This window comes from Bos indicus, chromosome 18, assembly GCF_029378745.1.
Source record: "Bos indicus isolate NIAB-ARS_2022 breed Sahiwal x Tharparkar chromosome 18, NIAB-ARS_B.indTharparkar_mat_pri_1.0, whole genome shotgun sequence".
NCBI lineage: Eukaryota > Metazoa > Chordata > Mammalia > Artiodactyla > Bovidae > Bos > Bos indicus.
In genome coordinates, this window is record NC_091777.1 from 63,232,556 (window position 1) to 63,246,200 (window position 13,645).

The following is a 13,645-nucleotide window of genomic DNA, read 5'->3' on the forward strand; positions in this document are numbered from 1 at the left end:
TAATTGGTTATCATAGGATTGACTGAATTAGAATTGATTAAATTCAAATTCATAGGGTTACAGTGTGTGTGTGTGTGTGTGCCAAGTCGTGTCTGAGTTTTTGCGACCCCACAGACTGCAGCCCTCCAGGCTCCTCTGTCCTTGGGATTTCCTGGGCAAGAATCCTGGGATGGGTTTCCATGCCTTCCTCCAGGAGATCTTCCTGACCCAGGGGTGGAACCTTCGTCTCCCGCATTGGCAGGTGGATTGCTTACCCACCGAGCCACGTGGGAAGCCCAAAAGTCTATAGAGGGAGGGTGAAAAACAGCAAGGAGAACTGAGAATACTTTTCATTATTTTTTATCACAGGAAATGAGTTCAGCCAAGATGATACTGAGAATGTTCTCAACTATGTCTAGAAAGGTGGAATGCAAATATATCAGATGCATATAAGAAAATACCATTTGATTGGTTTGAAAGGGGATCCAAGCTTCTTAATACCTCCGTCTCCCTTGTGCTCTCCAAGCAGCTGCATAGGACTCCACAGATGCTGGCTCTTTTAAGAAGCATCAGCTCCAGGAGTCTCCCTGGTGGTCCTTAGGAGTTAGTCCAAAGGTCCGTTCTGTCTGACTTCTCTGCCAACTCCAGCTCAGGTCAGGCAGATCTTGCTGGTCTTCCTGGTGTGGAAGCTGAGGGCCCAGTCGATTTTCAGCCAGGATGGCCAAGAGGGCCAGTAGGACCAGCCCCGCCACGCCCATCCGAACCCAGTTCTCTGTCGTGTGATCTTGGCTAGTGGTATCTAGAGATGTCATTAGAAGGAAATGAATGATTGCTGGTCACATTTCATTCCCTCCCGACCAAGAGCCCCGGGAAGGGAGCTCATTTCCCTAGTTTGTGGGTTCGCTGGGACCCCCTCCTCAGGCAACGCATGCATTCGTGAGCGCCATACTTCATCTCAGGCTTCCCTGATGGCTCAGTGGGTAAAGAATCCACCTGCAATGCAGGAGACACAGGAGATGCGGGGTTGATCCCTGGGTCAGGAAGATCCCTGGAGAAGGAAATGGCAACCCACTCTAGTATTCTTGCCTGGAAAACCCCGTGAACAGAGGAGCCTGGTGGGCTATAGTTCATGGGGTTGCAAAGAGTTGGACACGACTAAGCACGCAGGCACCACATGGCACTGCTAAGCTGGTTACCACTGTTTGTGAGTCTCTATACATCACTTTAAACCTGAGTCCAAAGCTGGTATCTTGTACCAGCTGAGTCCCCAGAGGTATCTTGTAAATGGGGGAGGAGGTGGTTATGAGGATGTTCTGTTTGCTCGTCATCCCCTCCCCACGTGGCAGTTTCACTGAATATTTAATCATATCCTCGAAACATCTTCATAGATCCAGAGCCCCAAACTCTCTCCTCTACATAGTCTCACCCCACGGAACCATATGTGTTCCTTTCTCATACAATGATTGGTATCTGGGAAGCAAGTAGGAAAAAAAAAGTTTAGACAAACCTAGGGAAAATTTGGGGCTTTCCTGGCAGTCCAGAGATTATGACTGAGCACTTCTACTGCAGCAGACATGGGTTCAATCCTGGTCAGGGAACTAGGATCTCTGAATGCCATGTGGTGTGATAAAAACACAAAAAACTTAGGGAAGCTAACTGTGACCTTGGTTCACTGGTGTGTGGCCTTTCACTAGTTATTTCTATTCATTGTACCCTTAAAAAATTTATCCACTTGTTTTATGGACCTCATGGGCTCAAGGATATAATAAAATATTGTGAAATTACAATGCTCAGAAATCCTAGTAACTCTCTTCTGTTAAAACATAGAAATCAGTTCCAAGTGGATTTGGGCAAATGGATTCTTTACCATCTGAGCCACCAGGGAAGCCCAAGAATACTGGAGTGGGTAGCCTATCACTTCTCCAGGGGATCTTCCTGACCCAGGAATCAAACTGGGGTCTCCTGCATTGCAGGTGGATTCTTTTTTTTTTTTAATATAAATTTATTTATTTTAATTGGAGGCTAATTACTTTACAATATTGTACTGGTTTTGCCATACATCAACATGTGCAGGTAGATTCTTTATCAACTGAGCTACCAGGGAATCCCTGGAATTCACCATGAATTCCTAATTGCAAAGTGCAAAATATTTCAAGTCTGGAGACATAATATAAGAAAGGGTCATCCTGACATTGGGATAGGAGGTGATTTCTAAAACCAGATACAGTGACTGTCTACATTAAAGGAAAACGCTAATAAATTCAGCCCTCCTCCACAGGTGCCCAGTTGACCCTGTATCATTAGTTGAAAAGACCATTTGGCCACAGGAGCTTATAAGGCTATGACTTCTACATTCACTTAGCTTGTAGAATGACTGGACGAGACAAATGTGAGAGACAAATGTGGTCATCCCACTCAGTCACTAGCAGTTGATTTCCTCTGCTATAACTCATGTTTGCTCCCTCTGGGCAGAGTGATGCATGCAAACAATATAAAAATGAAGCTGTTTTTGAATTTTTTTGTTACACCTCAATGTGGCTTATGGGATCTTAGTTCCCCAACCTGGGATGAAACCAAGGTCCACAGTAATGAAAGCCTTGAGTCTTTATATATATATACACACACAATTTTATTTATTTATTTATTTTTGGCTATGTTGGGTCTTTCTTGCTGCTTGGGCTTTTTCTTGTTGGGGTGAGTGGGGTCTACTCTCTAGCTATGGTTCTCGGGCTTCTCATTATGGTGGCTTCTCTCATTGTGGAGCACAGGCTCAGTAATTCTGGCACAGGCTCTTTGTTGCTTCGAGGCATGTGGGATCTTCCCAGATCAGGGATGAAACCCATATCTCCTGTATTGCTAGGCAGATATTTTACCACTGAGCCAGCAGGGAAGTGTCCCTCCCCTTTTTTTCTTAAATATTTGCTTATTTATTTGGCTGTACTGGGTCTATAGTTGTAGCATGTGAGATCTTCAGTTGCAGCACATGGAATCTAGTTCCCTGATCAGGAATTGAACCCAGGGCCCCTGCATTGGGAGCTCGGAGTCTTAGCCACCAGACTACCAAGGAGGTCCCAAAGCCCCGAGTCTTAATCCCTGGAGTGCCAGTGAGTTTCCCTAAATGAAGCTCTTGATAGAGTTTTTTAGAGTCTTCCTGATGAGTGATTAAGTTACCAGTCAACCTCTCTGAGTGGCTTCTATATTAGAGGTTAATGTCAGGATTCCCCATTACGACTAAGCATGTGATGAAAGAAAGTGAGTTCATCATAGGTTGTGTCTGGTATCTGCTGACTCAACGACACCCCTAAAGATGATTCTGAATGCGGGCCTCTCCTTTCTTAACAGGCCATGTATCTTTAAGGACACTGGAGAGCTCGGGGACACGCTGTGAAAGTCACATGTCACATAGGTGAGAAGGTCTTCTCTGTTGTCCTCTGAGCCACGAGTCTCTCCTGCCCCATTCTTCTTTCTCAGTGCCTCTGTTCTCCTACCTGATGCCAAGGCCCTGGACAGCTGGCTAGAGCCTCGAGGAGGAGGACAGAAGTCTCTGGCAGTGGGGGGTGGGGTGGGGTGGGCTGCCCTTACCTGTGACCACCAGCTCCAGGGCATTGCTGGGGGCTGACCATACATAGGGGTGGCCACTGTGCCAGCCATAGCACCTGTAGACTCCTGAGAAGCTGAGGTTCACAGGACCCAGAGTGAAGTCCCCCTGGAGTCTCGCATCTCGGTGCCGTGACAGGGTGGCCCCTCCCGGCCTGCTCAGTGAAAATCTGTCAAACGATATGTATGCTGAACTGCACTGGAAGGAAATATTCTCCCCTGGCATCACCACGTGGCCCCCATCAGTGGAGAGAAAGGGTTTGTCATACAAGCCTGGAAGAGAAGAGAGTGAATTGTTGGCGAGATTTCTGTCTTTCCCTGTTTCCCCGCCACTCATTTTGGGTCCATGGTAAGAGAAGAGCAGAAGCTCATGTTTTCCTGATGCAAAGGAACGGGAGGTGGTAACATTCCATTTCACCACTACAGGACCCGTGTGCATGTGCTCAGTCATGTCCAACTCTTTGTGACCCTAAGGACTGTAGCCCCCCAGGCTCCTCTGTCCATGGGACTATCCAGGCAACAACACCAGAGTGGATTGCCATGCCTTCCTCCAGGGGTTTTCCCCGACCCAGGGATCGAACCCTCATCTCCTGGGTCTCCTGCATTGCAGGCAGATTATTTACCACTGAGCCATCTGGGGAGCCCCCTGCAGGACCTGTCCTCTGTCCCAAATTCTTGTAGATGGAGCTGAGTGAACAAGCAGATGAGCAGCTATCTTCCAGCGACAGTGATATAGTCTCTAAAGCCAGATGGGCCACATGGTTCTGTTCCCAGTTCCAACCTGTGGGTTTCCTCCCTAGACCGCTGAGCAATTCTGAGACACCAGCTGGGTGTCCCACACGTCACCTCAATTCTGACACTTTCTACCTGGCAGTAACGTCAGATCCTGCGGTTTGGGGCTCTGGGTTAACAGCTCAGTCCTAGAAGTCCCTCCCACTTCAGAGCCCATCAGAAGTCCAGGCTGTCACCTGTGCTTCTGACTGAGTGGCAATAAGTCGGAAGTTGTTGGGTCGCAGTTCCTGTGTTCAATTCATTTGTTAGACTGGCAGACAGAACTCAGGGAGCCAGCTTGCTTACTAGATTACTGGCTTATGAAAGCATGTGTCAGGAACAGCCAGAGGGGAGAACTGGAAGAGTACAGGACTTTATTTCCTAGGTGAGACTGATTGATTATTTCATCACTGGCCATTGGTGCTGGATTCAACCTCCTGCCTCTCTGCCTACCCCGGAGATCAGGTAGGGGTAGGGCAGGGCTGAGTATTCTAACCCACCTATTACTTGGTTGGTTCTCCTGAAAACCAGCTCATATCCTTAGGTGCTTTCCGAAAGTCACCTTATTTACATAAAATCAGGTGTGGTTGAAAGGGATTTCTTATGAAAGTGAAGATATTTTAATTGTTCACTGCTTAGGGAATCCCAGGAGCTTTCTCTGGTGGCTCTGATAGTAAGAAATCCATCTGCCAATGAAGGAGACCAGGGTTCGATCCCTGGGTTGGGAAGATCCCCTGGAGGAGGAAATGGCAACCCACTCCAGTACTCTTGGTTGGGAAAACCCATGGACAAAGGAACCCAGCGATTTTTATTTTGGCAGATCAGAAATTAATTCTGTTATTTCATAAGACTTTGCAGGTTATTACATTCAACAGTTACACCTGACACACCTGTAAAGTTCTCCAGCACTGTGGGTTTCATTTTCACTTTCTGTATCAGAATCAATCACTAAGGTTTTTTTTTTTTTTGGTCTTTTTGCTGATCTAATATTCACCTTGTCTGAATCAGAACTTTATGCTGAAGAACTATCATCTTCTGAGATGCTAGTATATGTGCTGCTCGGACAAACAGAGAAAGTAACTGCAAAAAATGCACTGAAAAATTCTTCACTCAAAATTTCTCGATGCATCATTTTTGAAAATTCTACAGTAATAAACTTGCATTTATAATATGCACAAGGTTAGAACAAAAACCTAATGGAGCAAAATGTAAATGATAATGTCAATCATAAGTTGTGGAGTGAATCCTTGATAAATTCTAACCTCTAACAACTTTGCACCAGTGATGTTAATTGTATCATTCTCTAAAAATGTGTTGACACGTCTGCAGTCAATAACGTTTGGGTAACAAAAGACCTATTAATAAGCCTTTGATCAACAGTGTTAAGAATAGGGGAAACGGGGTGCGAGGTATATGGGCACTGTCTGTTGCATCACCTTAATTTCCCTGGAAATTTGAGACTGTTCTAAAAATAACATTTCTGAAAAACTAAGAAAGGAAAAAGACTGGAGGGTCGGAGACCTGCACACAGCCTCACCTGTCACCACAAGCTCCAGGGCTTCACTAGGTGCTGACCAGCGATGTTCTCTCCTGTATCGGCACTGATAGCGCCCTGTGGTGTTTGTATCCATGTGGTTAATGATGAACTCCGCCACCTCCTGAAATCCCAACTTCTTCTCCACCTGTTTGTAGGTGAGGTTTTCCAGGATCTCCAGTTGGTACAGGTAAGACTCAAGGGTTCCCTGGCACAAGATCTTCACTGACCCATTCCAGGGAATCACAGAACTGGGCGTAGCAGATATGATAGGAATGGGAAAGTTCTCTAAAAGGAAACAGGGCCCATACTCAGTTGGCCTGCCATGCAGAAACCATACTTTTTTCTTTTTCTGTGGGGGGAAGAACTAAATGAAGGGTGTGACAGACTTATAGCTCCTTCCTTAAAATTTTTTGGGGGTAATTTCTAATTGTGCCAAAAATGAAATGTGTTATATAAAGATTAAATTTATCATTTAAACCATTTCTAAGTACACAGCTAAGTGGCCTTAATTACACTCACTATATGTGTGTGTATATCTATGTATCTATCTAGATGGACAGATACAGGTATAGGTATGCTGCTGCTGCTGCTAAGTCGCTTCAGTCGTGTCCGACTCTGTGCGACCCCATAGACGGCAGCCCACCAGGCTCCCCTGTCCCTGGGATTCTCCAGGCAAGAACACCGGAGTGGGTTGCCATTTCCTTCTCCAATGCATAAGAGTGAAAAGTGAAAGTGAAGTCGCTCAGTCGTGTCCAACTCTCAGCGACCCCATGGACTATAGCCCACCAGGCTCCTCCATCCATGGGATTTTCCAGACAAGAGTACTGGAGTGGGGTGCCATTGCCTTCTCCAGTATAGGTATAGATATGGATAGGTAGATGTGGAGTATTTTTTTTTAAGTCTTTATTGAATTTTTTACAATATGGCTTCTGTTTTATGTTTTGGTTTTTTGGTCACAAGGCATGTGGGATCTTAACTCCCAGACCAGGGATCCAACTTGTATCCCTTGCATTGGAAAGTGAAGTCTTAACCACCGGGCCATGGGGGAAGGCCCTATACTCACCATATTGTGCATCTATTTCCAGGACTTTCTCGGGATTCCAAACAAAACCCCTATAACCACTAAGCAATAACTCTTCACTCTCTCTTTTTAGGCCCTTGTCATTTCTAATTGACTTTCTGTCTCCATGAATTTTCCTATTCTAGATACCTTGTATCAGTGGAATAACACAGTATTTGCCTTTCTGTGTCTGGAGTTTTTTTACTTAGTGCAATGTCATCAAGATTCATCCATGTTGTAGCATGTATCAGAATACGTTTCCTTTTTATGGCTGAATAATATTCCGCTGTACATACAGACTACATTTTGCTTATACATTCATGTCAATGGACATTTGAGTTTTTTCCACCTTCTGGCTATTGTGAATAAAGTTGCTATGAACATGGAGGTACAAATATCTTGTTAGAATCTCTTGTTTCGGTTTCTCTTGTTACATGTATAGAAATGGAATTGCTGGGTTGGGCATTTAGGTTATTGAGGAACTGAAAGATTTTTTGAGGAACAAAATTCCTTCCTTTATATATATATATATATGTATATATATATTTATTTATCAAGGTTAAATTTATATAACATAAACTTAACCATGTTGAAAGTATACAATTCAGTGGAATTTAGTACATTCACAATCTTGTGCAATCATCATCTCTGTCTATTCCATTTTCATTGCCCTCAAAGCAGACCCCATACACATTAATTCTACCCTCTTCCCTGATGGCTCAGACAGTAAAGAATCTGCCTGTAGTATGGGAGACCTGGGTTCAGTCCCTGGGTCTGGAAGATCCCCTGGAGAAGGAAATGGCAACCCACTCCAGTATTCTTGCCTGAGAAATCCCACGGGCAGAGGAGCCTGGTGGGCTACAGTCCATGGGGTCACAAAGAGTCAGACACGACTGAGCAACTAAGAGTGCTGGAGAGTGCCCGCTAGTCTGCCAGGCAGTTTGCTTGGTGTTTTGTTGCCATGGTAACCCTTATCCACATGCAGTTCTGCTTTTCACCCTAATGTGAGGGTGCTGAAGCTTGGAGTAACCATGCCAGTTGCTCAAGACCACAAACTGAAGAGTGCTCCAAACTGGTTTGGAAACTAAGACTATCTTACCCCAGATTCTCTGCTCTTTCCTCACCATATAGGGAGAGCTGTCTTCTAAAGCAGTTAGAGAAGCCAAACAAATAAATAACTTTTTAAAAGAAGGTAATAAATCAAGGGATCAAATCGCCAACATACGCTGGATCATCGAAAAAGCAAGAGAGTTCCAGAAAAACATCTATTTCTGCTTTATTGACTATGCCAAAGCCTTTAACTGTGTGGATCACAATAAACTGTGGAAAATTCTGAAAGAGATGGGCATACCAGACCACCTGACCTGCCTCTTGAGAAACCTGTATGCAGGTCGGGAAGCAATAGTTAGAACTGGACATGGAACAACAGACTGGTTCCAAATAGGAAAAGGAGTTCGTCAAGGCTGTATATTGTCACCCTGCTTATTTAACTTATATGCAGAGTACATCATGAGAAAAGCTAGGCTGGAGGAAGCACAAGCTGGAATCAAGATTGCTGGGAGAAATATCAATAACCTCAGATATGCAGATGACACCACCCTTATGGTAGAAAGTGAAGAAGAACTAAAGAGCCTCTTGATGAAAGTGAAAGTGGAGAGTGAAAAAGTTGGCTTAAAGCTCAACATTCAGAAAACGAAGATCATGGCATCTGGTCCCATCACTTCATGGCAAATAGATGGTAAAACAGTGGAAACAGTGGCTGACTATATATTTTTGAGAGCCAAAATCACTTCTGATGGTGACTGAAACCTGAAATTAAAAGACGCTTACTCCTTGGAAGGAAAGTTATGACCAACCTAGACAGCATATTAAAAAGCAGAGATATTACTTTGCCAACCAACGTCCATCTAGTCAAGGTTATGGTTTTTCCAGTGGTCATGTATGGATGTGAGAGTTGGACTGTGAAGAAAGCTGAGCACTGAAGAATGGATGCTTTTGAACTGTGGTGCTGGAGAAGACTCTTGAGAGTCCCTTGGACTGCAAGGAGATCCAACCAGTCCATTCTAAAGGAGATTAGTCCTGGGTGTTCATTAGGGGGACTGATGTTGAAGCTGAAACTCTAATACTTTGGCCACCTGATGCGAAGAGCTGACTCATTTGAAAAGACCCTGATGCTGGGAAAGATTGAGGGCAGGAGGAGAAGGGGACGACAGAGGATGAGATGGCTGGATGGCATCACTGACTCAGTGGATGTGGGTTTGGGTGGACTCCAGTAGTTGGTGATGGACAGGGAGGCCTGGCATGCTGCCATTCATGGGGTCGAAAAGAGTCAGACACGACTGAGCGACTGAATTGAACTGAACTGAACTGGACTGAATGAATCAAGGAAAGTGGAGACTGGGTCATACACAGACTTCAGAGACTTTTTTTCCTCGTGTTCACCACCATCATCATCAGAGGTATCTCTAGTGCTGAACCACCTGAGAAGCCCATCACAGGTAAAACACTTACCGTGTACATAATTCACATGCCTTATCTCCATTAATCCCCCAAATTGTATCACATGATCCCATCCTCCCATGGTCCAATCTGCTTTCATTGTTATTTTTATTTCTCTTTTGAAAGTGAAAGTGTTAGCCTCTCAGACACATTGGACTCTTTGCAACCCCATGGACTGTAGCCCACCAGTCTTCTCTATCCATGGGATTTTCCAGTCAAGAATACTGGAGTGGAAAGCCAGTATTCTGGAAGGATAGCCATTTCCTTCTCCAGGGGATCTTCCCGACCCAAGGGTCCAACCCAAGTCTCCTGTATTGCGGGCAGATTCTTTACCATCTAAGTCACCTTTATAGACAAAGAAATTGGTTCTGAGAATTGAAGCCACTTACATAAAGTTCTCTAAGGCAGTGTCCCTTTAAGTGAAGAAATGTGGATGGACTGCGGAGAATTAAGATTGTGAGAACATTTGATGTAGGAAGAATGTTGGGCAATGGAAGGTGGTTCCTGACTTCCTCATCCCTGCCATTGTGAACATTCAGTAAAACACGCATCTTGGATGGACAGTCAGCCTACCGGAGGCAAAGGCTAAATCCTGGTCTGAGCATGAATTTGAGGGATCCAAAGATTCCAAAGTGAGGTAGAAGTTGTGCAAAAGGAACGCAGCAGAGACAGTGATCAACAGAACAGGAAATACATTGGAATCCCTTTGAGCTTCAGACTTTTCTATCCCAGAGTTGCCGTGAGGATGCAAGGGGATTGGAGGAGACTTAGAAACACTTACCATCCTGTGCCTGAATCTTCTGGCCAAGACAGAGCACTGGAAGAAAGACATTCATGAAAACTCCACCCATCAATTTCCAACCTTTATTATAAATTACTCAACAGAAATACTCTCACTGGAAAACACCCTGATGTTGGGAAAGATTGAGGGCAAGAGGAGAAGGGGGAAACAGAGTATGAGATGGTTGGATGACATCACTGACTCAATGGACATGAGTTTGAGCAAGCTCTGGGAGATAACGAAGGACAGGGAAGCCTGGCATGCTGCAGTCCATGGGTTTCAAAGAGTCAGACACGACTGAGCGACTGAACAACAACAACAACATAAAGACATACAGGTACCATTTGTTCTCTTCAACAGCAAAAAAGGCTCATCTCTTAGTTTTATCTTCCAGATTCCAGCCCCTAAGGCTCTCATCTGCAGGAACTCTGGAACCATTGTGGACTGCCAGACAGCATGGCATGGGCTGAACAAACCCGGCAAGGCCAACTTGACAACTGAGCCAGCATGGGCTTACAAGCCAGCATGGGCTTGGGCAAACACATATCTGGGCAAAGACCATCTCTCCACTCAGGAGAGCAGAGTCTTCTTGGCAGTCACTGAAATCACTAAGTTCTTATGTTAAGAGAAAGTGAAAATGTTAGTCGCTCAGTAATATCCGACTCTTTGCCACCCTATGGACTGTAGCCCACCAGGCTCCTGTGTCTATGCAATTCTCCAGGAAAGAATACTGGAGTGGGTTGCCATTCCCTTCTCCAGGGGAACTCCCCAACCCAAGGATTGAACCCAGGTCTCCTGCACTGCAGGCAGATTGTTTACTGTCTGAGTCACCAGTTAAGAGAGACCTTGACTATTTTGGATTCCCCCATCTTCCCCTCTAACCCACCTGCATTTGGGGACTCACCGAGACAGAAGAGGGTGATGTCTCTGGGGGCCATGGTTCTGCACGGCCAGCCTCAGCCCACGTAGCCTCTTGACAGTGAACATCAACAGATGACAGAGTCTCATGAGACGGTGAGACCCACAGGAAGTATGAACTCAGAGGTCCTCGTCAGAGAATTTCTACATTTATTGCCCCAGAGGAATGGTTCCTTCCCGAAGAACTTCATTCTGGGGGGGCCCTGAGATAGTCTAAGAGGAGATCAACCTTCCTGTTTATGTTTCAGATGAGAAGTGAGCATTTTCTTCCACCAGTGTTGAATGGGGCTCAAATCCTCCTTCAGACAAGATCCCACATCCAAGGGGAAGGGCTGGGCACAGAAAATTATTAGATGTGTGCCATACAGACAGAGCTTTTCCTTCATTGATCCATCAGTCCAAAGCCATGTGGCTTTGATGGCTATGGATCCACATAACCTCCACGGAATTCATGGACCAAATATATCCATTTGGTCTTTTTTTTTTTTTTTTTTCTTCCAATTTTATTTTATTTTTAAACTTTACATAATTGTATTAGTTTTGCCAAATATCAAAATGAATCCTCCACAGGTATACATGCGCTCCCCATCCCGAACCCTCCTCCCTCCTCCCTCCCCATACCATCCCTCCGGGCCGTCCCAGTGCACCAGCCCCAAGCATCCAGCATCATGCATCGAACCTGGACTGGCAACTCGCCTCCCACATGATATTCTATATGTTTCATTGCCATTCTCCCAAATCTTCCCACCCTCTCCCTCTCCCACAGAGTCCATAAGACTGTTCTATACATCAGTGTCTCTTTAGCTGTCTCGTACACCAGGTTATTGTTACCATCTTTCTAAATTCCATATATATGCGTTAGTATACTGTATTTATGTTTTTCCTTCTGGCTTACTTCACTCTGTACAATAGGCTCCAGTTTCATCCACCTCATTAGAACTGATTCAAATGTATTCTTTTTAATGGCTGAGTAATACTCCATTGTGTATATGTACCACAGCTTTCCTATCCATTCATCCGCTGATGGACATCTAGGTTGCTTCCATGTCTTGGCTATTATAAACAGTGCTGCGATGAACATTGGGGTACACGTGTCTCTTTCCCTTCTGGTTTCCTCAGTGTGTATGCCCAGCAGTGGGATTGCTGGATCATAAGGCAGTTCTTCCATTTGGTCTTGATCAGGCAGGCAGTGTACTCTTATGTTGGGAATTATCTCAATGGTGGCATGTAGAGGAATGTTTTTTTCATTCATGTCTAAAGAATAATCTTCCTATAATTATATCTAAACCTGTAATCTATGAATAGATGATGGATTGATAGAGAGTATAGATTAGATAGATAGATAGTCAGGTAGGTGGTAGACAGACAGATAAACAGATGGATGGATAGATAAATTTGGCTATAGACACCTACCTGGCTATCACTAGTTCTTCAAGTATAAGAAGTCAAATATTTCACATCAAACTTTCTACTGGCTATCTCATTTTCATTGCAAGACATCACCCTTTGTTTTCAACTTTATTGAGGTGTCATTGACATAACATCATGTGAGTTTAAGGTGCACAACAGGTTGACTTGATACACTTCCTTGCTGCACAGTGATGTTCATTGTGGCATTAGCTAATAGATACGCCAGCTTGCATAATTACCATTTCCTTTTTTCTGTTTTTTAAAATATTATTTTTTTTGTGTGTGGTGAGAACATTAAGATTTACTCTCTCAGCAACTTTAAAAAGATTTATCTATTTGTTGGACCATCAGGGAAGTTCCTCTCAGCAACTTTTAAGTATAGAACACAATACCGTTAATTATTCTCACCTTGCTATACATTGCTGTTGTTTAGTTGCTCAGTCGTGTCTGACTCTTTTGCAACCCCATGGACTGTAGCTGGCCAGGCTCCTCTGTCCACGGGGATTCTCCAGGCAAGAATGCTGGAGTGGGTTGCCATTTCCTTCTCCAGGGGATCTTCCCAACTCGGAGACTGAATATGCATCTCCTGCTTGGCGGGTGGATTCTTTATCACTGAGCCATGCACTGACGTCAGAGATACAGACAGAGACTGACCAGTTAGGGTCTTTCCTCTCTTGCATTTAAAGAAAAATTATTTTTATTTTTTGGCTGCGTCACTTCTTAGTTGCTGCACATGGAATCTTTTCTTGCGGCTCACAGGCTCTAAAGCTCCAGCTCAGTAGTTGTGTGCGGGGCCCAGTGGCATTGGAAGGCACTCTTCACCACTGGACCACCAGGGAAGTCCCCTCTGTTGCATTTTTTGAAGGTAATTTATCCCCGATTAGAGTATGTGTCTGAAGCTGGTTGTGTGCTAGAGAGTACTCTTCACCTGGGAGTGAGCCCGGCATGGATGCCTGAAAATCAAGTTGAAACTTAGAGTTTTGAGAAGTGTTTAAAGATGCTTTTCTTGGTATATTTTGATATTTATACCAAAGAATAAAGGGAAGTATGACTTACGATGTATATATCTTAAGATATATATTTTATATATGAT

General features: G+C 44.5%; 1 protein-coding gene across 1 annotated transcript; it reads right to left on the bottom strand.

Moving 5' to 3' along the window:
• Window positions 1-323: 323 nt before the first annotated feature.
• On the bottom strand, window positions 324-11,837 carry FCAR (Fc alpha receptor). Its single transcript, XM_070771778.1, has 5 exons — window positions 11,129-11,837; window positions 10,225-10,260; window positions 5,885-6,169; window positions 3,562-3,849; window positions 324-778 (listed from the first exon to the last, which is right to left on the bottom strand). Exons 1-5 carry the CDS (start codon window positions 11,160-11,162, stop codon window positions 549-551), a joined length of 873 nt encoding a protein of 290 aa, XP_070627879.1. The 5' UTR covers window positions 11,163-11,837; the 3' UTR covers window positions 324-548.
• Between the last annotated feature and the right edge of the window lie 1,808 nt (window positions 11,838-13,645).

What these genes read in the sequence shown, in the direction of transcription:
- FCAR (XM_070771778.1), bottom strand. Translation starts at nt 11,162, where the DNA reads ATGGCCCCCAGAGACATCACCCTCTTCTGTCTCG. An exon ending in GAAGATTCAGGCACAGGATG is followed by an intron (nt 6,170 to 10,224) that starts GTAAGTGTTTCT and finishes GTTTCCTTTTAG; the next exon opens with AGAACTTTCCCATTCCTATC. An exon ending in CCTGGAGCTTGTGGTGACAG is followed by an intron (nt 3,850 to 5,884) that starts GTGAGGCTGTGT and finishes CTTCTCTTCCAG; the next exon opens with GCTTGTATGACAAACCCTTT.